The 23,708-nt window shown below is 50.0% G+C and overlaps 1 protein-coding gene across 2 annotated transcripts in view; it reads right to left on the bottom strand.

The window, feature by feature from the left end:
• IDUA (alpha-L-iduronidase) overlaps window positions 1–23,708 on the bottom strand; it is a 131,875-nt gene that overhangs the window by 9,725 nt on the left and 98,442 nt on the right. For both annotated transcript variants that reach the window (XM_066574323.1, XM_066574324.1), the window contains exons 8-10: window positions 6,379–6,595; window positions 4,029–4,244; window positions 3,047–3,168 (exon numbers count right to left, since the gene is read on the bottom strand). In XM_066574323.1, the coding sequence (XP_066430420.1) occupies window positions 3,047–3,168; window positions 4,029–4,244; window positions 6,379–6,595 (555 nt within the window). The remainder of the gene's footprint in view (window positions 1–3,046; window positions 3,169–4,028; window positions 4,245–6,378; window positions 6,596–23,708) is intronic.

Here is a 23,708-nt window from a genome sequence, read left to right as displayed (position 1 = left end):
GCCCACCTGCATTAAGCACGACATTACTACCTCAGCTGTGTTGGGCAATGCAATGGGATATTTCTGTGTACCGCCGGTGGGTTCCAGGGAGCCACCCATGCTGTGGGTCGACAGGGACTTCACAATAGGGAGTTGTACCTGCCTGTGTCTATGAATTAAAAAGCGCGGTCTGACTGGGGCATGCAGACACCTTGACAGAATGAATAGTGTGTGGCACATAGGTTCCCCATTGCTATGCCCACGTGTGCAGCTCCTGATGGCGGTGGCACAGGATTCTATTTCTCATTGCTTCTGTACAGCATTGTGGGCTATCGCGCCGCCACTTTTAAAGAGGGTCACTGCCTAGCCATGCCAACCCTCTGCAGTGTGTGCCTGCGGTTCCTCCTCATGGCAGACGCACTTCTAAATAGACATGAGTGTGGCGTGGCATGAGGGCAGCTGAAGGCTGCCCAGGGACACTTTGGTGTGCGCTGTGGGGGGGGAGGGGGGGCGGTTGGGCAGCATGTAACCCAGGAGAAGTGGCAGTGGAGTGTCATGCAGGCAGTGATTGTGCTTTGTTGGAGGTAGTGTGGTGCTTAGCTAAGGTATGCCATGCTAATGAGGGCTTTTCAGAAGTAAAAGTTGTTGGGAGGGGGGGGGGGCCCACTCTTGCCGCTATTGTGGCTTAATAGTGGGACCTGTGAACTTGAGATGCAGCCCAACATGTAGCCCCTCGCCTGCCCTATCCGTTGCTGTGTCGTTCCCATCACTTTCTTGAATTGCCCAGATTTTCACACATGAAAACCTTAGCGAGCATCGGCGAAATACAAAAATGCTCTGGTCGCCCATTGACTTCAATGGGGTTCGTTGTTCGAAACGAACCCTCGAGCATCGCGGGAAGTTCGTTCCGAATAACGAACACCCGAACATTTTGGTGTTCGCTCATCTCTAATTAGCATAAAAAAAGTAAAAAAAATTAAAACCCCACATATTTGGTATTGTCGCGGCCGTAACAAAGCGTACAATAAGGTGCACATGCTGCTCACTGTGCACTGAAAAAAGTGTTTAAAAAAACGCTAAAAAACTGAGGCAAAATGCTAATTTTTAGCATTTTGCCTCCCTAAAAACACAATAAAAGTGATCAAAAAAGCCGTATGTACCCCAACATGGTACCAATAAAAACTACAGCTCGTTTCGCAAAAAATAAGCCTTTATAGATGTCCGTACACGGAAAAATAAAAAAGATACAGGACTTTGAATGCAGCGATTTAGAAAAAAAAAGATTTCCTAAAAAAGGGTTTTTATTGCAGGCAAGTGGAAAAAGCCTAAAAATGTTGGTATCGTTGTAACCGTACCGGTCCGCAGAAAAAAAGGATTGTGTCATTTATGCTGCATGATTAACGCTGTAAAAAAAAATACAATAATCTGTGGCAGAATTGATGCGTTTTCTCTTCCTGCTATCATAAAAAAAATAATAAACGTTTTACAATATAGTCAACGTACCCAAAAGTGGCACGATAAAAACTACAGTTCGCCACGCAAAAAACAAGCCCTTACACGGCCGCGTCGACAGAAAAATAAAAAAGTTATGGCTTTTAAAAAATGGAGAAGAAAATCCGCCAAAAATCGTTGCGCCCTTAAGCCCAAAATAGGCCGTGTCATTAAGGGGTTAAGGCACACTTAAAACTGTGCATATTGGTAATTAACCTGACTGTCTGGGGTAGCTCATTCCAGAGAACTGGTGCAGCTCATAAAAAGTTTTGTAGACAGGAGTAGGAGGTTTGATTATGAAGGAATTGAAGTCTAAGGTTATTAAAGGGGTTGTCCGAGTTAAGGGAAACCCCAGTCACTTAATCCCACATGCATTAAAATAACAAATCAGCAGTTATGCACCTCTCCTCGCTCCCCCTCTGCCGCCAACCCTGGTCTCCACTCTCTGTTTACAGGCAGCTGTGATGTCCCATAAACCTCCTGCAGCAACCAATGACAGGGCTTGGGCATGATCACTGAGCGCTGTCATTGGAAGCTGCAGCTTGTTTGTAGACTGCCTCAGCCTGCTAAATGACATCACCGGGAGATCGAAGCAGGACCAATGGGGGAAGGGCGAGTAACTGCTGATTTGTTATTTTAGTGCACAGGGGTTTTCCTTAAAGGGGTTGTCCCGCGCCAAAACGTTGTTTTTTTTTTTTCAACACCCCCCCCCCCCCCCCGTTCGGCGCGAGACAACCCCGATGCAGGGACTTTAAAAAAAAACAGCACAGCGCTTACCTGAATCCCCGCGCTCCGGTGACTTCTATAATTACCGGTGAAGATGGCCGCCGGGATCTTCTTCCTCCGTGGACCGCAGCTCTTCTGTGCGGTCCATTGCCGATTCCAGCCTCCTGATTGGCTGGAATCGGCACGTGACAGGGCGGAGCTACACGGAGCCGGCATCCTGCACGAGAGGCTCCATTGAAGAAAGCAGAAGACCCGGACTGCGCAAGCGCGGCTAATTTGGCCATCGGAGGCCGAAAATTAGTCGGCACCATGGGAACGAGGACGCCAGCAACGGAGCAGGTAAGTATAAAACTTTTTATAACTTCTGTATGGCTCATAATTAATGCACAATGTACATTACAAAGTGCATTAATATGGCCACACAGAAGTGTATAGACCCACTTGCTGCCGCGGGACAACCCCTTTAACTCTGACAACCCCTTCAACAAAATAGAGAGAACGGGTAGGGTGATAGACAAAGAGGAGGGAGAAAATAAAGGGTGTTGCAACCCTGCGGAGAGCATTGTGGATGGGAGTGATGAGCTTCAGCTGCCCTTTGTCCTAGACAATGTACAGTACTAGGTTGATGAAGGAGCCACTATGGTAGGAACTCTTCATACATAAATATATTAGTACTACGGGCTCATAAACTAAGGGCCTAGTTGCTTATAGAGCTATTTAACCTGGGCTGATTTCAGAACTGACAGAAAGCATTAGTAGCTAGACAGCTTTGAAGGACATTATTGTAGAGAGATAATTAGATAGAAACATAAATTCATAGTCCTTTAAATACTGCAATATACGGTTGTACCTCAGAATCATGGATGTGCCTAAAGTCTTCAATGGATGGGAAGTCGGGACTTCCTGCTTTTTGCCATTCCAAAAATGGATTTGTTACCAAGTTATCCATGTAGTATGTGACATACACCAGATCTGTAAGGGAGCGGGGTGTCAGACTCAGGTAACCAGATACATATTTGACACAACCCCCTACAGAGGAGCCGTCAGGTCTTCTGGCACGTCTGCTTTAGTAAATGCTTGTATACCCAATAATACGACGATTCTGAAGCATCTTCTCTTAGAACTCTGTGATGGGTCATTCTTCTGTTATGTCTACCGGAATGGTATGTGTCCTCTGTCAACGATGGTTGGACACGGTCAGCGTGTGCAGGCGTTGGGGGGGGGGGGGACAGCACATTAAAAAGGGGAATTGTAGAACCCAGGAGCTTTCCTTCTTGTACGTTTCTCTGTGCTTTCACATCTGCTCCGTTGGCTGCACAGATCCGTCTTATGATGGAACTGAACAGCACTCAACGGATGCCATTGACTATCATAGGGTCCATTCGGTTTTCCCTCAGCTGCCCAGGAGGGAAGTGAAGGCAGCCGTATATAGGTTAATATAAAATTATTGCATACATAAATAAACAAGATTAGATCAAAAATCATTAACAGAGGATAATGTAGCATTTTGCATTAATTTTACAGATGAGCGAGCATTGCCCTTAGCGAGTACCTGCCCCCTTGGAAGAAAAGGTTTGGCTGTCGGCGCCAATGAGAGGTGAGTTGCCGCAGTGAGCAGGGGGGAGAGAGGGAGAGAGAGATCTCCCCTCCGTTCCTCCCCGCTCTCCCCCGCCGCTCCCTGCCTGCCGCCGACAGCCGAACCTTTTTTCTCGAGCGGGCAGGTACTCGCTAAGGACAATGCTCGATCGAGTAATTGCCCTTAGCGAGTATGCTCGCTCATCTCTAATTAATTTCCTTTTTTTGTTATTAGAGACTTAATGTTTTTTTCTCACTTTTTGACTTCGGAAAATTTGTCAGATTTAATGTTACAAAATTGATGTCCGTGGACGTTCTGTTGTCGTCTGAACCATAGACGATTATGGCCGACTGCCAGCTATCAGTCAGATCTCCGCTCTTTGGCTCATGTATGCTTGCTATGACTCCCACAGTACTATAGTTGCCGGGTGAATCCGCGTCGCTGATCATGCTAGTGGAAATCAGTGTTTCTCCTGCAAAACATAAATGTTCATTGATTATGTCGTTTTATCACAGGCCGGCACAACTTCGCAGTAGGTGGGGGCCAAAAAAAAAAATTGGCAAACCTCCTGGGGCCGCAAATAGGTTTCTAGCTTTAATCATTCCGTTTACTAAAAAGTAAGCCGCTAAAAACCCTATTCTGTAGTATAATGATTAAACTACTCTGCAAACCGCTTTGCTAAGCGGTAAAAGTTCTAATCAAAGGGAAGAAAGCTTCTACCGGTGTTGCTGCTGCTTGCCCGTCGCTCCAAGGACCTTCCCTAAATTGAATGACAGCCATGTGACCAGCCATGCAATGAGGGAGGGGATAACAGCCGTCAGCTGACACCCGCTATCCCCTCCTTTGCTGTGCAACATGGCCGGTCACATCATTGTCATTCACTAAAGGTCCTTTACCCGGTCAAGTTTACTGCTAGCGACTATTACGCACACATACACAGATAGTGCATACGGACTGGCAGCATGTAGCAAGTATGCATGTCATTGTGTACTTGCTGCATGCTCGCCCCCTTCTCACAGCCAATTACAGAGGAGTCCAGCCTGACAGCGATCATTGAAATGAGCCGTGTCGCAGAGTGCTGAGGCAGCAGAAATGCTCTCGCTCACGACCTGAAGGTTGAGAGTTCAATCCCGTATGGTTCAGGTAGCCGACTCAAGATTGGTAAAATGAGTACCCAGCTTGGTGGGGGGGGTAAAATAAATTACTTGAAAGCTTCGAAATAAGTTGGTGCTATACAAATAACAAGATTTACTGGAAGCTTCAAAAAGAGCAATGGTGGCAACCCAGGCCATTGCACAATATACCCATACAGCTGACAGTTGATTGGAGGGGGGCTGAGTATTCAACCCCCCCCCCCCCCCACCAGAGAAGAGGTCATAAATCATTTAGAGATGGAAAATCCCTTTAACCCCTTGAGTGGCGGGTTTTCTACCACCCTGTCGTGCCCACCAGGCCAGTTTTTTTAAAATGGTCTAATCATTGAATTTCAACTAGTTTTGCAGTTGCGTCTCAAGAGCCATAACTTTTTCATTTTTCCATTGACATGGCCATATGAGGGCTTGTTTTTTGCGGGACAAGTTGTGATTTTTTAAACAGGAGGGAGGAAAAAAAGAAATGGGGAAAAAAGAAAAAAGGGGCCATGTCATTAAGGGGTTAAATAATGTATTAACTTCCTTCTCTGGGTCATTACGACGCATGGATACCACATGTGTGATTGTATTTTTGACTTTTTACAAAGTAAAGGGAGACAAGTGTTTTTATTATTTTTTTTATAATTTTTTAACTTTTTATTTTTTTTTATTTTTTTTTTTGTCCCTTTAGGGGACTTCCACAGGGACCCATCAGGACCCCTGATCACATTCCGGGGGTCCGATGGTGACAGCCCTTTACATGCTGCAGTGACAGCCCTTTACATGCTGCAGTCACATAGACTGCAGCATGTAAAGGGTTAACACAGCAGAGATCGGAGGTTTTCTCTGATCTCTGCTGTAAGAGCAGGTACCTAGCTGTCCTCTGACAGCTAACAACCAGCTCTCCCTGCCACAGAGACCATCGGCTTGCTTCTGACAAGCCGATGGTCTCTATGGCAACCTGTAAACAAAGCAGGAGATTGCCGACATATCGCAATATCTTCTGCTGGTTTTTCAAAGCCCTTGCTTTGTTCTCTGTGGGTCTGTGCAGGCAGAGCACACTGTCACAGCTTGTGGCATTGTGCTCTGTAGCTCCCATAGTGATACATAGCCCGGAAATCTTCCGGGCTATGTTGCTATGAGCAGTGGAGCTCGTCCCGGAAAATTTCCGGGCGTGCCACTCGAGGGGTTAAGTGTTCTCTACATAAAACAATGTATCTGCAGCTCCTGCATATAATAATCAGCACATTATTACCCTTGTAACATATAAACCTGTGACTTTTCCCACGGACCTCGTCACTACCAATGGGATGCATTTCCTGAAGTGCTGCATACATTAAACGAAGGGCGGCCTCTGAGTCCTCTGATTATAATACACACTGCCCAATAATACTGTTTAGAACATTTTCACATTTCATTAATTAATAGAACATTGCGACATGGGTATCTGTTATAAGTAATTAACCCCAAACGTACCCAACAAAGCCAGCAATCCCATTACGGTTAGCACTGGTTTTCTCACCATCTGGACATGTGGGGGCTTAGTGTTGTTCATCTGGAATCTTGCCGTCAGTGTCCTCTGAGTAAAGTAGTGAGGGTAATAGTTCATGAAGGCATTATCGTTACTTAGCAAGCTGTAGTTCATGCTGGGGTTCGCGTCTGAATGCATGAAATCCAGATGCTGATCTATTACCTAGATACAGATTTTACAGTAAAAGTACGGTCAGTGCAAAAAACATTATTACTAATTATCTACATCATTGGAATTGCAAAAAGTACAATATTTACTCCCATCCTGAGGACTTCTAGTAGTTTCCAGCAGAGAACTGCAGTATGATTTAGGATTTTACAACACGGGAGCCAGAGGATTCACTAGAGGGAAACCAGTAATGAGACTCGTTAGTCTGCTTTATAGACTGTTCTATGGGCATCCAATAATCCAGAATATCGATCAGCTGCCATTATGCCATATTGAAGGGATTTTGGTTTATATAAATTGTAACATTTGGTAAAAATGTATACTTAAAGCCATAGAATAGGAAAAACAAGCGCCTATAGTGCCCATGTTAATTATGCCCCAGTTGAATGTGCGGCTCACACTTTGCTGATATAGTGTATATACTTCGGGAACATTTTGCCACCAAGTGTCGTTTTGACCACAACGGTGAGTCTATGAAACCGGGAACGTCTTACGGTCACTCATATAGACACAAGCTCTAGGCTGTGGATGAGGAGGCAAGAAGAGAAGGGTGGAGAAAACGGGCACAGTTGCGTTTATTGTGAAGGATGAAACTACGTATGTGGTGAAGAGCATAGAGTGATATCTTCGATGGTGGAGGTGCTGCCTGAGCAGATGACGCCCCACCTGGGTGGGCATAACAGAACAAGACAACAGGACTAAAAGCTGGCAGTGGAAGAGGCGCAACACTCCAGGTTAAAGCATGTTGGTTAGTGACTAGAGATGAGCGAGTATACTCGTTAAGGCAAACTACTCGAGCAAGTAGTGCCTTATGCGAGCACCTGCCCGCTCGTCTCAAAAGATTCGGGTGCCGGAGGGGGGTGGGGAGCGGCGGGGGAGAGTGGGGAGGAACGGAGGGGAGATCTCTTCCTCACTCTCCCCTCCCCCCCCCCCCCCCCCCCCCCCGCTCACTCCCGCAACTCACCGCTCTCCCCCGCCGGCACCAAAATCTTTTGAGATGAGCGGGCAGGTACTCGCATAAGGCACTCCTCGCTCGAGTAGTTTGCCTTAGCGAGTATACTCGCTCATCTCTAATTGGTGGGTCCCAAAAAGGGTTTATAATGAGATATTATTGTATATTTTAAACACCAGCTGAACTGACGAAGGGGTTCTCCCCGAAACATGTTTTCATAAGCTGATCACTAGAGATGAGCGAACGCGTTCGTCCGAGCTTGATATTCGTGCGAATATTAGGGTGTTCGGGATGTTCGTTATTCGTGACGAACACCATGCGGTGTTCTGGTTACTTTCACTTCCTTCCCTGAGACGTTAGCGCGCTTTTCTGGCCAATTGAAAGACAGGGAAGGCATTACAACTTCCCCCTGCAACGTTTAAGCCCTATACCACCCCCCTGCTGTGAGTGGCTGGCGAGATCAGGTGTTCGCCTAATATAAAAGTCGGCCCCTCCCGCGGCTCGCCTCAGATGCGGTGTGAGTTAGATGAGGGACAGTGCTGTTTATACCGGAGCTGCTGTAGGGAAAGAATTGGTAGTTAGTGTAGGCTTCAAGACCCCCCAAAGGTCCTTATTAGGGCCACTGATAGCTGTGTGTTGGCTGCTGTTAGCAGTGGGATTTTTTTTTTTTTCTCAAAATCGCCTCTGCAGACCGTTGCACCTGGCATTAGGGACAGAAGTGCTGCATAGGCAGGGAGAGTGTTAGGAGTGAGTGTAGCCTTCAAGAACCTCAACGGTCCTTTCTAGGGCCATATTTATCCGTGTGCAGTACTGTCCAGGCTGCTGTTGGCTGTGCTGCATTTTTTTTGGGCTTCTCAAAATCGCCTCTGCAGAGCATTGCACCCTCCATTGATACTGCAGGGAAAGAATTGTATAGGCAGGGCCACAACACAGTTATTATTCATTGAATATACGCAGTGCTGCCTGTTGGTGGGAAAAAACTGAAAACAAATCTATTTGTCCAGCCTGTGTCCGTCCTTACGCCTGTGTAGACGTGTGAGCTGCGTGAAAAACATTGCTAAATCATACGCAGCCAGCTACGCTTTACTGCTGGGTTCGCCATTTGCTTTCCTTAATTGGGAAAAAAAATACCTGCTCTGCCAGAGTTATAATAACTCTGCTACCCTCACGTTCTGTGACACATAAGCAGGGACACAGCACAGTTATTAAACTTCGCAGGTTCATTGAATATACGCAGTGCTGCCTGTTGGTGGGAAAAAACTGAAAACAAATCTATTTGTCCAGCCTGTGTCCGTCCTTACGCCTGTGTAGACGTGTGAGCTGCGTGAAAAACATTGCTAAATCATACGCAGCCAGCTACGCTTTACTGCTGGGTTCGCCATTTGCTTTCCTTAATTGGGAAAAAAAAATACCTGCTCTCCAAGAGTTATAATAACTCTGCTACCCTCACGTTCTGTGACACATAAGCAGGGACACAGCGCAGTTATTAAACTTCGCAGGTTCATTGAATATACGCAGTGCTGCCTGTTGGTGGGAAAAAACTGAAAACAAATCTATTTGTCCAGCCTGTGTCCGTCCTTACGCCTGTGTAGACGTGTGAGCTGCGTGAAAAACATTGCTAAATCATACGCACCCAGCTACGCTTTACTGCTGGGTTCGCCATTTGCTTTCCTTAATTGGGAAAAAAAATACCTGCTCTCCAAGAGTTATAATAACTCTGCTACCCTCACGTTCTGTGACACATAAGCAGGGACACAGCGCAGTTATTAAACTTCGCAGGTTCATTGAATATACGCAGTGCTGCCTGTTGGTGGGAAAAAACTGAAAACAAATCTATTTGTCCAGCCTGTGTCCGTCCTTACGCCTGTGTAGACGTGTGAGCTGCGTGAAAAACATTGCTAAATCATACGCACCCAGCTACGCTTTACTGCTGGGTTCGCCATTTGCTTTCCTTAATTGGGAAAAAAAATACCTGCTCTCCAAGAGTTATAATAACTCTGCTACCCTCACGTTCTGTGACACATAAGCAGGGACACAGCGCAGTTATTAAACTTCGCAGGTTCATTGAATATACGCAGTGCTGCCTGTTGGTGGGAAAAAACTGAAAACAAATCTATTTGTCCAGCCTGTGTCCGTCCTTACGCCTGTGTAGACGTGTGAGCTGCGTGAAAAACATTGCTAAATCATACGCAGCCAGCTACGCTTTACTGCTGGGTTCGCCATTTGCTTTCCTTAATTGGGAAAAAAAAATACCTGCTCTCCAAGAGTTATAATAACTCTGCTACCCTCACGTTCTGTGACACATAAGCAGGGACACAGCGCAGTTATTAAACTTCGCAGGTTCATTGAATATACGCAGTGCTGCCTGTTGGTGGGAAAAAACTGAAAACAAATCTATTTGTCCAGCCTGTGTCCGTCCTTACGCCTGTGTAGACGTGTGAGCTGCGTGAAAAACATTGCTAAATCATACGCACCCAGCTACGCTTTACTGCTGGGTTCGCCATTTGCTTTCCTTAATTGGGAAAAAAAATACCTGCTCTCCAAGAGTTATAATAACTCTGCTACCCTCACGTTCTGTGACACATAAGCAGGGACACAGCACAGTTATTAAACTTAGATAATTCATTCACTAGAGGCAGTGGGGCCTTTCGTTTTCCAAAAAGGGCAAAAATTATATTTGGCCTGCAGTCTTGCGCCAATTTATTTCCTGCCTGGGAAATCTAATCACTGGTAATACAGCATGCTGAGGGGTAGGGGTAAGCCTAGAGGACGTGGACGTGGACGTGGCCGAGGACGCGGAGGGCCAAGTGAGGGTGTGGGCACAGGCCAAGCTCCTGATCCAGGTGTGTCGCAGCTGTCTGCTGCGCGATTAGGAGAGAGGCACGTTTCTGGCGTCCCCACATTCATCGCCCAATTAATGGGTCCACGCGGGAGACGGTTATTAGAAAATGAGCAGTGTGAGCAGGTCCTGTCCTGGATGGCAGAAAGTGCTTCGAGCAACCTATCGTCTACCCGCAGTTCTGCGCCGTCCACTGCTGCCAATCCGAATCCTCTGTCTGCTGCTCCTCCTTCCTCCCAGCCTCCTCAGTCCACTACAATGACACCTGCTCAGGAGCGGGAACACTCCCAGGAACTGTTCTCGGGCCCCTGCTTAGATTGGGCAGCAGCGGTTCCTCTCCCACCAGAGGAGTTTATCGTCACTGATGCCCAACCATTCGAAAGTTCCCGGGGTCCGGGGGAAGAGGCTGGGGACTTCCGCCAACTGTCTCAACAACTTTCTGTGGGTGAGGAGGACGATGACGATCAGACACAGTTGTCTTGCAGTGAGGTAGTAGTAAGGGCAGTAAGTCCCAGGGAGCAGCGCACAGAGGATTCGGAGGAAGAGCAGCAGGACGATGAGGTGACTGACCCCACCTGGTGTGCAACGCTTACTCAGGAGGACAGGTCTTCAGAGGGGGAGTCAAGGGCATCAGCAGGGCAGGTTGCAAGAGGCAGTGCGGTGGCCAGGGGTAGAGGCAGGGCCAGACCGAATAATCCACCAAGTGTTTCCCAAAGCGCCCCCTCGCGCCATGCCACCCTGCGTAGGCCGAGGTGCTCTAAGGTCTGGCAGTTTTTCACAGAGACGCCTGACGACCGACGAACAGTGGTGTGCAACCTTTGTCGCGCAAAGCTCAGCCGGGGAGCCAACACCAACAGCCTCACCACCACCACCATGCGCAGACATATGATGGCCAAGCACCCCGCAAGGTGGGACAAAGGCCGTTCACCGTCTCCGGTTTGCACCCCTGCCTCTCCCCCTGTGCCCCAACCTGCCACTGAGATGCAACCCCCCTCTCAGGACACAGGCACTACCGCCTCATGGCCTGCACCCACACCCTCATCTCCGCTGTCCTCGGCCCCATCCAGCAGTGTAGTTCAGCGCACCGTTCAGCCGTCGCTTGCGCAAGTGTTCGAGCGCAAGCGCAAGTACGCCGCCACGCACCCGCACGCTCAAACGTTAACCGTCCGCATCGCAAAATTCATCAGCCTTGAGATGCTGCCGTATAGGGTTGTGGAAACGGAGTCCTTCAAAAGTATCATGGAGGCGGCGGCCCCGCGCTACTCAGTTCCCAGTCGCCACTACTTTTCCCGATGTGCCGTCCCAGCCCTGCACGACCACGTCTCCCGCAACATTGTGCGCGCCCTCACCAACGCGGTTACTGCCACGGTCCACTTAACTACGGACACGTGGACAAGCACAGGCGGGCAGGGCCACTACATCTCCCTGACGGCACATTGGGTGAATTTAGTGGAGGCTGGGACAGAGTCAGAGCCTGGGACCGCTCACGTCCTACCCACCCCCAGAATTGCGGGCCCCAGCTCGGTGCTGGTATCTGCGGAGGTGTATGCTTCCTCCACTAAAGCACCCTCCTCCTCCTCCTCCTCCTCTGTCTCACAATCAAGATGTGTTAGCAGCAGCATGTCGCCAGCAGTCGGTGTCGCGCGGTGTGGCAGCACAGCGGTGGGCAAGCGTCAGCAGGCCGTGCTGAAACTACTCAGCTTAGGCGATAAGAGGCACACGGCCCACGAACTGCTGCAGGGTCTGACACAGCAGACCGACCGCTGGCTTGCGCCGCTGAGCCTCCAACCGGGCATGGTCGTGTGTGACAACGGCCGTAACCTGGTGGCGGCTCTGCAGCTTGGCAGCCTCACGCACGTGCCATGCCTGGCCCACGTCTTTAATTTGGTGGTTCAGCGGTTTCTGAAAAGCTACCCACGCTTGTCAGACCTGCTCGTAAAGGCGCGCCGGCTCTGCGCACATTTCCGCAAGTCCCACACGGACGCTGCCACCCTGCGCACCCTGCAACATCACTTTAAGCTGCCAGTGCACCGACTGCTGTGCGACGTGCCCACACGGTGGAACTCTACGCTCCACATGTTGGCCAGGCTCTATGAACAACGGAGAGCTATAGTCGAATACCAACTCCAACATGGGCGGCGCAGTGGGAGTCAGCCTCCTCAATTCCTTTCAGAAGAGTGGGCCTGGTTGGCAGACATCTGCCATGTCCTTGGTAATTTTGAGGAGTCTACCCAGGTGGTGAGCGGCGATGCTACAATCATTAGCGTCACCATTCCTCTGCTATGCATCTTGAGAAATTCCCTGCAAACCATAAAGGCAGCTGCTTTGCGCTCGGAAACGGGGGCGGGGGAAGACAGTATGCCGCTGGATAGTCAGGGCACCCTCCTGTCTATTTCTCAGCGCGTACAGGAGGAGGAGGAGGAGCATGAGGAGGATGAGGAGGAGGGGGAAGAGACAGCTTGGCCCGCTGCTGACGGTACACCGGCTGATTGCCTGTCATCCTTTCAGCGTGTATGGCCTGAGGAGGAGGAGGAGGAGGAGGAGGATCCTGAAAGTGATCTTCCTAGTGAAGACAGCCATGTGTTGCGTACAGGTACCCTGGCACACATGGCTGACTTCATGTTAGGATGCCTTTCTCGTGACCCTCGCGTTGCACGCATTCTGGCCACGACGGATTACTGGGTGTACACACTGCTCGATCCACGGTATAAGGAGAACCTGCCCACTCTGATTCCCGAAGAGGAAAGGGGTTCGAGAGTGTTGCTATACCACAGGACCCTTGCGGACAAGCTGATGGTAAAATTCCCAGCCGACAGCGCTAGTGGCAGAAGGCGCAGTTCCGAGGGCCATGTTGCAGGGGATGTGCGTAGATCGAGCAGCATGTACATCCCAGGCAGTGCAACAGTCTTTAAGGGCCTGGCCAGCTTTATGGCTCCCCACCAAGACTGTGTCACCGCTCCCCAGTCACGGCTGAGTCGGCGGGAGCACTGCAAAAGGATGGTGAGGGAGTACGTAGCGGATCGCACGACCATCCTTGGTGACGCCTCTGCCCCCTACAACTACTGGGTGTCGAAGCTGGACACGTGGCCTGAACTAGCCCTGTATGCCCTTGAGGTGCTTGCTTGTCCTGCGGCTAGCGTGTTGTCGGAGAGGGTGTTTAGTGCGGCTGGGGGAATCATCACAGATAAGCGTAGCCGCTTGTCAACCGACAGTGCCGACAGGCTAACACTCATCAAGATGAACAAAGGCTGGATTTCCCCAGACTTCTGTTCTCCACCAGCGGACAGCAGCGATACGTAAGCAATACGTAGGCTGCACCCGCGGATGGAAGCTACGTTCTCTCTCACCATCCAAAACGGGGACATTTCTGCTTCATCAATCTGTGTCTAATATTCCTCCTCCTCCTCCTCCTGCTCCACCTCCTGAAACCTCACGTAATCACGCTGAACGGGCAATTTTTCTTAGGGCCACAAGGCTCACTCAAATAATTTTTCAGAACAATTTTTATAAGTTTCAATGCGCTTAAAAGCATTGGAACTTTAACTTGAACCAATTTTTCGTTACACTGGGCTGCCTCCAGGCCTAGTTACCACTTAAGCCACATTAACCAAAGCGATTAATGGGTTTCACCTGCCCTCTTGGCTGGCCATGGCCAATTTTTGGGATGTACATTAGTACTGTTGATACAGCAATTTGTGTGGGCCCTCGCCTACAGTGTAATCAAATTAATTTTTAGCCCACCTGCATTACAGCTGACGTTACCTCAGCTGTGTTGGGCAATGCAATGGGATATTTTTGTGTACCGCCGGTGGGTTCCAGGGAGCCACCCATGCTGTAGGTGCACACTGAGTTTTTAATACATCTGTACACTTCTAAAGAACCCGTCTGACCGGGGCATGCAGTGTGGGCCGAAGCCCACCTGTATTACGCACGACATTACTACCTCAGCTGTGTTGGGCAATGCAATGGGATATTTCTATGTACCGCCGGTGGCTTCCTGGCACCCACCCAGGCAGTGGGTCCACAGGGAGTTAAACCTACATGTGTCCACTTGTAAAGAATCCCAGTCTGACTGGGGCATGCAGTGTGGGCCGAAGCACACCTGTATTACGCACGACATTACTACCTCAGCTGTGTTGGGCAATGCAATGGGATATTTCTATGTACCGCCGGTGGCTTCCTGGCACCCACCCAGGCAGTGGGTCCACAGGGAGTTAAACCTACATGTGTCCACTTGTAAAGAATCCCAGTCTGACTGGGGCATGCAGTGTGGGCCGAAGCCCACCTGTATTACGCACGACATTACTACCTCAGCTGTGTTGGGCAATGCAATGGGATATTTTTGTGTACCGCCGGTGGGTTCCAGGGAGCCACCCATGCTGTGGGTCGACAGGGACTTCACAATAGGGAGTTGTACCTGCCTGTGTCTATGAATTAAAAAGCCCGGTCTGACTGGGGCATGCAGACACCTTGACAGAATGAATAGTGTGTGGCACATAGGTTCCCCATTGCTATGCCCACGTGTGCAGCTCCAGATGGCGGTGGCACAGGATTCTATTTCTCATTGCTTCTGTACAGCATTGTGGGCTATCGCTCCGCCACTTTTAAAGAGGGTCGCTGCCTAGCCGTGCCAACCTCTGCAGTGTATGCCTGCGGTCCCTCGTCATGGCAGACGCAATTCTAAATAGACATGAGCGTGGTGTGGCATGAGGGCAGCTGAAGGCTGCGCAGGGACACTTTGGTGTGCGCTGTGGGGGGGAGGGGGTGCGGTTGGGCAGCATGTAACTCAGGAGAAGTGGCAGTGGAGTGTCATGCAGGCAGTGATTGTGCTTTGTTGGAGGTAGTGTGGTGCTTAGCAAAGGTATGCCATGCTAATGAGCGCTTTTCAGAAGTAAAAGTTGTTGGGAGGGGGGGGGGGCCCACTCTTGCCGCTATTGTGGCTTAATAGTGGGACCTGTGAACTTAGGATGCAGCCCAACATGTAGCCCCTCGCCTGCCCTATCCGTCACTGTGTCATTCCCATCACTTTCCTGAATTGCCCAGATTTTCACACATGAAAACCTTAGCGAGCATCGGCAAAATACAAAAATGTTCTGGTCGCCCATTGACTTCAATGGGGTTCGTTGTTCGAAACGAACCCTCGAGCATCACGGGAAGTTCGTTACGAATAACGAACACCCGAACATTTTGGTGTTCGCTCATCTCTACTGATCACATATTTTATCAAATAAAAGGAGACGTTTTCCACACCTTTGGTCACTTCCTACTTGCTTTAACCTCATCCACTACCAGTTTTTAGTCTTATTCTCAAGCTCTAGGCTGTCTGCAAGCTTCCTCCTTAGTCCAACTGTTCTCAGTGACGAGGACTCCATTTTTAACCCTATTTTCATGAGTTTTCTCTCACATCTGAACTTCATGTTTTTCACATTTTTTTTCAGGGTGGAAAGCATAAAGAACAGAAAGGTGGAAGAAAAACAGTGTTAGCAGGAGAGTAAGAGTTGTGCTTAATTTACTGTAGTGTCAGATGGCTTTTTTTGTGCAAGTGGAAATGGATGCTAGAGGAGTCAAAGCTTCTCACACAAAAAAGTATGAAAAACTATGGCAGCATACATATATTTCCATATGACAATCAATGAATTGCTGTCTGAATTCAATGAACTAATGTCATCCACAAGTACCAAACTCGACTAATGTTAAGCCTTTAGTAGGCTTACGTCTCTGCTAATCAGATGATGAAAAGAATCTTAACATGACTATGGCAGTGGCCTCCTCCTTAAGGAGATGAACTCCTACCCTAAAGTTCACACCTGATTGAGAAGAAACATGCACACATGCATCTTGTAGTCACACGTGCCACTTTTAGGGCCTGTTCACCGTATATGACTGAGAGTATATGTGAAACATATGTACAATTTTCTTACCATAGTAGCCTCTGAGTGACGGATGCCACTGCATGGCATCTGACACTGGCATCCATTAAAGGTATGGAAGCCTCCGACATGTTTAATGAGTTTTCATGAAGTATCAATTAAATGGATATCATGGTTGATGTACAACTTAAATCAATGCTAATCAGTGGTATCCATCAACCATAGCCTACAACAGCATCCGGTTGATGGATATGTCATGACAAGCTATTGAACAGCTCATGATTTTCTGAAAGTATTGAATTATATTTTACGCAGTAGTGCCGTGTTAATTATATTTGTGCTGTGTGCGTAGCAAGAAGTATGTTTGCAAAAGACGTATTGTAGTGAAATTTTACAAACAGACGCTGAGCATGCAGCTTTGTCATAATTAACCTTTGTAATGTTTTACTAAGAGAGAAGTTTCACACATGCTGTGGACTTTGAATGGTTTACTTTGTGGGGGATGCCACACTATATAATCTCTTGCATTGGAACAATAAAACAGAAGTACTGTTCTTCGATGCATCAAATAATAATTAAGCATACCTGATTGATAAGGCTACGATACCACTTGAATACCTAAATTAAGTGATTACTCTATCAATGTATCCATTAAACAAATATCGCTATATTCCATGGGTGATGGATATCACTGTTAGGCGTCCATCACAGCCTCTTTTACCATATGTATCAGGGGGGATCTTGTCCTGGCATATATAGTAGACATATAAAATGTGATGTGTACAGGGCAGTAGTGTGGCTTTTACAATGTTTTGGAGGCATTTTTTGCTAAAATTACTGTAAAATGTTTTATCACAAATTACAGCAAAAATGGCACCTTTGTAATGTTTTACTAAGAGAGAAGTATCACACATGCTGTGGACTTTGAATGGTTTACTTTGTGGGGGATGCTACACTATATAACCTCTTGCATTGGAACAATAAAACAGTACTGTTCTTCGATGCATCAAATAATAATTAGGCATACCTGATTGATAAGGCTACGATACCCCTTGAGTATTGCCTAAGTAAAATGTTTTATCACAAATGACAGCAAAAATGGCACATGTGAATACAGCCTTACTGACAGATCTGTTCTGGTATTTCTTGTATGCAGAGCGCCCACTAACATAAACAATTCTGCAGAAGATAAGAGTGGTGGCGGTGGCTGACCTCTGCACACCAGGCAGAAGAGACGTGTTTCGTAGTGTCGATGGATGAATCGTAGTAGTGACGAGTTCCAGTTCTACACACAGCATTACATATGGGGGGGAGGGGTTGTTACTAGAGATGAGCGAACACCAAAATGTTCGGGTGTTCGTTATTCGTAACGAACTTCCCGTGATGCTCGAGGGTTCGTTTCGAACAACGAACCCCATTGAAGTCAATGGGCGACCAGAACATTTTTGTATTTCGCCGATGCTCGCTAAGGTTTTCATGTGTGAAAATCTGGGCAATTCAGGAAAGTGATGGGAATGACACAGTGACGGATAGGGCAGGCGAGGGGCTACATGTTGGGCTGCATCCTAAGTTCACAGGTCCCACTATTAAGCCACAATAGCGGCAAGAGTGGGCCCCCCCCCCCTCCCAACAACTTTTACTTCTGAAAAGCCCTCATTAGCATGGCATACCTTTGCTAAGCACCACACTACCTCCAACAAAGCACAATCACTGCCTGCATGACACTCCACTGCCACTTCTCCTGAGTTACATGCTGCCCAACCGCACCCCCTCCCCCCCACAGCGCACACCAAAGTGTCCCTGCGCAGCCTTCAGCTGCCCTCATGCCACACCACGCTCATGTCTATTTAGAATTGCGTCTGCCATGACGAGGGACCTCAGGCATACACTGCAGAGGTTGGCACGGCTAGGCAGCGACCCTCTTTAAAAGTGGCGGAGCGATAGCCCACAATGCTGTACAGAAGCAATGAGAAATAGAATCCTGTGCCACCGCCATCAGGAGCTGCACACGTGGGCATAGCAATGGGGAACCTATGTGCCACACACTATTCATTCTGTCAAGGTGTCTGCATGCCCCAGTCAGACCGGGCTTTTTAATTCATAGACACAGGCAGGTACAACTCCCTATTGTGAAGTCCCTGTCGACCCACAGCATGGGTGGCTCCCTGGAACCCACCGGCGGTACACAGAAATATCCCATTGCATTGCCCAACACAGCTGAGGTAGTAATGTCGTGCTTAATGCAGGTGGGCTTCGGCCCACACTGCATGCCCCAGTCAGACTGGGGTTCTTTACAAGTGGACACATGTAGGTTTAACTCCCTGTGGACCCACTGCCTGGGTGGGTGCCAGGAAGCCACCGGCGGTACATAGAAATATCCCATTGCATTGCCCAACACAGCTGAGGTAGTAATGTCGTGCGTAATACAGGTGGGCTTCGGCCCACACTGCATGCCCCAGTCAGACGGGTTCTTTAGAAGTGTACAGATGTATTAAAAACTCAGTGTGCACCTACAGCATGGGTGGCTCCCTGGAACCCACCGGCGGTACACAAAAATATCCCATTGCATTGCCCAACACAGCTGAGGTAGTAATGTCGTGCGTAATACAGGTGGGCTTCGGCCCACACTGCATGCCCCAGTCAGACTGGGGTTCTTTACAAGTGGACACATGTAGGTTTAACTCCCTGTGGACCCACTGCCTGGGTGGGTGCCAGGAAGCCACCGGCGGTACATAGAAATATCCCATTGCATTGCCCAACACAGCTGAGGTAGTAATGTCGTGCGTAATACAGGTGGGCTTCGGCCCACACTGCATGCCCCAGTCAGACGGGTTCTTTAGAAGTGTACAGATGTATTAAAAACTCAGTGTGCACCTACAGCATGGGTGGCTCCCTGGAACCCACCGGCGGTACACAAAAATATCCCATTGCATTGCCCAACACAGCTGAGGTAGTAATGTCGTGCGTAATACAGGTGGGCTTCGGCCCACACTGCATGCCCCAGTCAGACGGGTTCTTTAGAAGTGTACAGATGTATTAAAAACTCAGTGTGCACCTACAGCATGGGTGGCTCCCTGGAACCCACCGGCGGTACACAAAAATATCCCATTGCATTGCCCAACACAGCTGAGGTAGTAATGTCGTGCGTAATACAGGTGGGCTTCGGCCCACACTGCATGCCCCAGTCTGACTGGGGTTCTTTACAAGTGGACACATGTAGGTTTAACTCCCTGTGGACCCACTGCCTGGGTGGGTGCCAGGAAGCCACCGGCGGTACATAGAAATATCCCATTGCATTGCCCAACACAGCTGAGGTAACGTCAGCTGTAATGCAGGTGGGCTAAAAATTAATTTGATTACACTGTAGGCGAGGGCCCACAAAAATTGCTGTATCAACAGTACTAATGTACATCCCAAAAATTGGCCATGGCCAGCCAAGAGGGCAGGTGAAACCCATTAATCGCTTTGGTTAATGTGGCTTAAGTGGTAACTAGGCCTGGAGGCAGCCCAGTGTAACGAAAAATTGGTTCAAGTTAAAGTTCCAACGCTTTTAAGCTAATTGAAACTTATAAAAATTGTTCTGAAAAATTATTTGAGTGAGCCTTGTGGCCCTAAGAAAAATTGCCCGTTCAGCGTGATTACGTGAGGTTTCAGGAGGAGGAGCAGGAGGAGGAGGAGGAGGAATATTAGACACAGATTGATGAAGCACAAATGTCCCCGTTTTGGATGGTGAGAGAGAACGTAGCTTCCATCCGCGGGTGCAGCCTACGTATTGCTTACGTATCGCTGCTGTCCGCTGGTGGAGAACAGAAGTCTGGGGAAATCCAGCCTTTGTTCATCTTGATGAGTGTTAGCCTGTCGGCACTGTCGGTTGACAAGCGGCTACGCTTATCGGTGATGATTCCCCCAGCCGCACTAAACACCCTCTCCGACAACACGCTAGCCGCAGGACAAGCAAGCACCTCAAGGGCATACAGGGCTAGTTCAGGCCACGTGTCCAGCTTCGACACCCAGTAGTTGTAGGGGGCAGAGGCGTCACCAAGGATGGTCGTGCGATCCGCTACGTACTCCCTCACCATCCTTTTGCAGTGCTCCCGCCGACTCAGCCGTGACTGGGGAGCGGTGACACAGTCTTGGTGGGGAGCCATAAAGCTGGCCAGGCCCTTAAAGACTGTTGCACTGCCTGGGATGTACATGCTGCTCGATCTACGCACATCCCCTGCAACATGGCCCTCGGAACTGCGCCTTCTGCCACTAGCGCTGTCGGCTGGGAATTTTACCATCAGCTTGTCCGCAAGGGTCCTGTGGTATAGCAACACTCTCGAACCCCTTTCCTCTTCGGGAATCAGAGTGGGCAGGTTCTCCTTATACCGTGGATCGAGCAGTGTGTACACCCAGTAATCCGTAGTGGCCAGAATGCGTGCAACGCGAGGGTCACGAGAAAGGCATCCTAACATGAAGTCAGCCATGTGTGCCAGGGTACCTGTACGCAACACATGGCTGTCTTCACTAGGAAGATCACTTTCAGGATCCTCCTCCTCCTCCTCCTCCTCAGGCCATACACGCTGAAAGGATGACAGGCAATCAGCCGGTGTACCGTCAGCAGCGGGCCAAGCTGTCTCTTCCCCCTCCTCCTCATCCTCCTCCTCCTCCTGTACGCGCTGTGAAATAGACAGGAGGGTGCCCTGACTATCCAGCGGCATACTGTCTTCCCCCGCCCCCGTTTCCGAGCGCAAAGCAGCTGCCTTTATGGTTTGCAGGGAATTTCTCAAGATGCATAGCAGAGGAATGGTGACGCTAATGATTGTAGCATCGCCGCTCACCACCTGGGTAGACTCCTCAAAATTACCAAGGACATGGCAGATGTCTGCCAACCAGGCCCACTCTTCTGAAAGGAATTGAGGAGGCTGACTCCCACTGCGCCGCCCATGTTGGAGTTGGTATTCGACTATAGCTCTACGCTGTTCATAGAGCCTGGCCAACATGTGGAGCGTAGAGTTCCACCGTGTGGGCACGTCGCACAGCAGTCGGTGCACTGGCAGCTTAAAGTGATGTTGCAGGGTGCGCAGGGTGGCAGCGTCCGTGTGGGACTTGCGGAAATGTGCGCAGAGCCGGCGCGCCTTTACGAGCAGGTCTGACAAGCGTGGGTAGCTTTTCAGAAACCGCTGAACCACCAAATTAAAGACGTGGGCCAGGCATGGCACGTGCGTGAGGCTGCCGAGCTGCAGAGCCGCCACCAGGTTACGGCCGTTGTCACACACGACCATGCCCGGTTGGAGGCTCAGCGGCGCAAGCCAGCGGTCGGTCTGCTGTGTCAGACCCTGCAGCAGTTCGTGGGCCGTGTGCCTCTTATCGCCTAAGCTGAGTAGTTTCAGCACGGCCTGCTGACGCTTGCCCACCGCTGTGCTGCCACACCGCGCGACACCGACTGCTGGCGACATGCTGCTGCTAACACATCTTGATTGTGAGACAGAGGAGGAGGAGGAGGAGGAGGGTGCTTTAGTGGAGGAAGCATACACCTCCGCAGATACCACCACCGAGCTGGGGCCCGCAATTCTGGGGGTGGGTAGGACGTGAGCGGTCCCAGGCTCTGACTCTGTCCCAGCCTCCACTAAATTCACCCAATGTGCCGTCAGGGAGATGTAGTGGCCCTGCCCGCCTGTGCTTGTCCACGTGTCCGTAGTTAAGTGGACCGTGGCAGTAACCGCGTTGGTGAGGGCGCGCACAATGTTGCGGGAGACGTGGTCGTGCAGGGCTGGGACGGCACATCGGGAAAAGTAGTGGCGACTGGGAACTGAGTAGCGCGGGGCCGCCGCCTCCATGATACTTTTGAAGGACTCCGTTTCCACAACCCTATACGGCAGCATCTCAAGGCTGATGAATTTTGCGATGCGGACGGTTAACGTTTGAGCGTGCGGGTGCGTGGCGGCGTACTTGCGCTTGCGCTCGAACACTTGCGCAAGCGACGGCTGAACGGTGCGCTGAACTACACTGCTGGATGGGGCCGAGGACAGCGGAGATGAGGGTGTGGGTGCAGGCCATGAGGCGGTAGTGCCTGTGTCCTGAGAGGGGGGTTGCATCTCAGTGGCAGGTTGGGGCACAGGGGGAGAGGCAGGGGTGCAAACCGGAGGCGGTGAACGGCCTTCGTCCCACCTTGTGGGGTGCTTGGCCATCATATGTCTGCGCATGGTGGTGGTGGTGAGGCTGTTGGTGTTGGCTCCCCGGCTGAGCTTTGCGCAACAAAGGTTGCACACCACTGTTCGTCGGTCGTCAGGCGTCTCTGTGAAAAACTGCCAGACCTTAGAGCACCTCGGCCTCTGCAGGGTGGCATGGCGCGGGGGGGCGCTTTGGGAAACACTTGGTGGATTATTCGGTCTGGCCCTGCCTCTACCCCTGGCCCTGGCCACCGCACTGCCTCTTGCAACCTGCCCTGCTGATGCCCTTGACTCCCCCTCTGAAGACCTGTCCTCCTGAGTAAGCGTTGCACACCAGGTGGGGTCAGTCACCTCATCGTCCTGCTGCTCTTCCTCCGAATCCTCTGTGCGCTGCTCCCTGGGACTTACTGCCCTTACTACTACCTCACTGCAAGACAACTGTGTCTGATCGTCATCGTCCTCCTCACCCACAGAAAGTTGTTGAGACAGTTGGCGGAAGTCCCCAGCCTCTTCCCCCGGACCCCGGGAACTTTCGAATGGTTGGGCATCAGTGACGATAAACTCCTCTGGTGGGAGAGGAACCGCTGCTGCCCAATCTAAGCAGGGGCCCGAGAACAGTTCCTGGGAGTGTTCCCGCTCCTGAGCAGGTGTCATTGTAGTGGAGTGAGGAGGCTGGGAGGAAGGAGGAGCAGCAGACAGAGGATTCGGATTGGCAGCAGTGGACGGCGCAGAACTGCGGGTAGACGATAGGTTGCTCGAAGCACTTTCTGCCATCCAGGACAGGACCTGCTCACACTGCTCATTTTCTAATAACCGTCTCCCGCGTGGACCCATTAATTGGGCGATGAATGTGGGGACGCCAGAAACGTGCCTCTCTCCTAATCGCGCAGCAGACAGCTGCGACACACCTGGATCAGGAGCTTGGCCTGTGCCCACACCCTCACTTGGCCCTCCGCGTCCTCGGCCACGTCCACGTCCACGTCCTCTAGGCTTACCCCTACCCCTCAGCATGCTGTATTACCAGTGATTAGATTTCCCAGGCAGGAAATAAATTGGCGCAAGACTGCAGGCCAAATATAATTTTTGCCCTTTTTGGAAAACGAAAGGCCCCACTGCCTCTAGTGAATGAATTATCTAAGTTTAATAACTGCGCTGTGTCCCTGCTTATGTGTCACAGAACGTGAGGGTAGCAGAGTTATTATAACTCTTGGAGAGCAGGTATTTTTTTTCCCAATTAAGGAAAGCAAATGGCGAACCCAGCAGTAAAGCGTAGCTGGCTGCGTATGATTTA

Source organism: Eleutherodactylus coqui, chromosome 7 (assembly GCF_035609145.1).
Source record: "Eleutherodactylus coqui strain aEleCoq1 chromosome 7, aEleCoq1.hap1, whole genome shotgun sequence".
NCBI lineage: Eukaryota > Metazoa > Chordata > Amphibia > Anura > Eleutherodactylidae > Eleutherodactylus > Eleutherodactylus coqui.
This window is presented reverse-complemented; position numbering and strand designations above follow the sequence as displayed.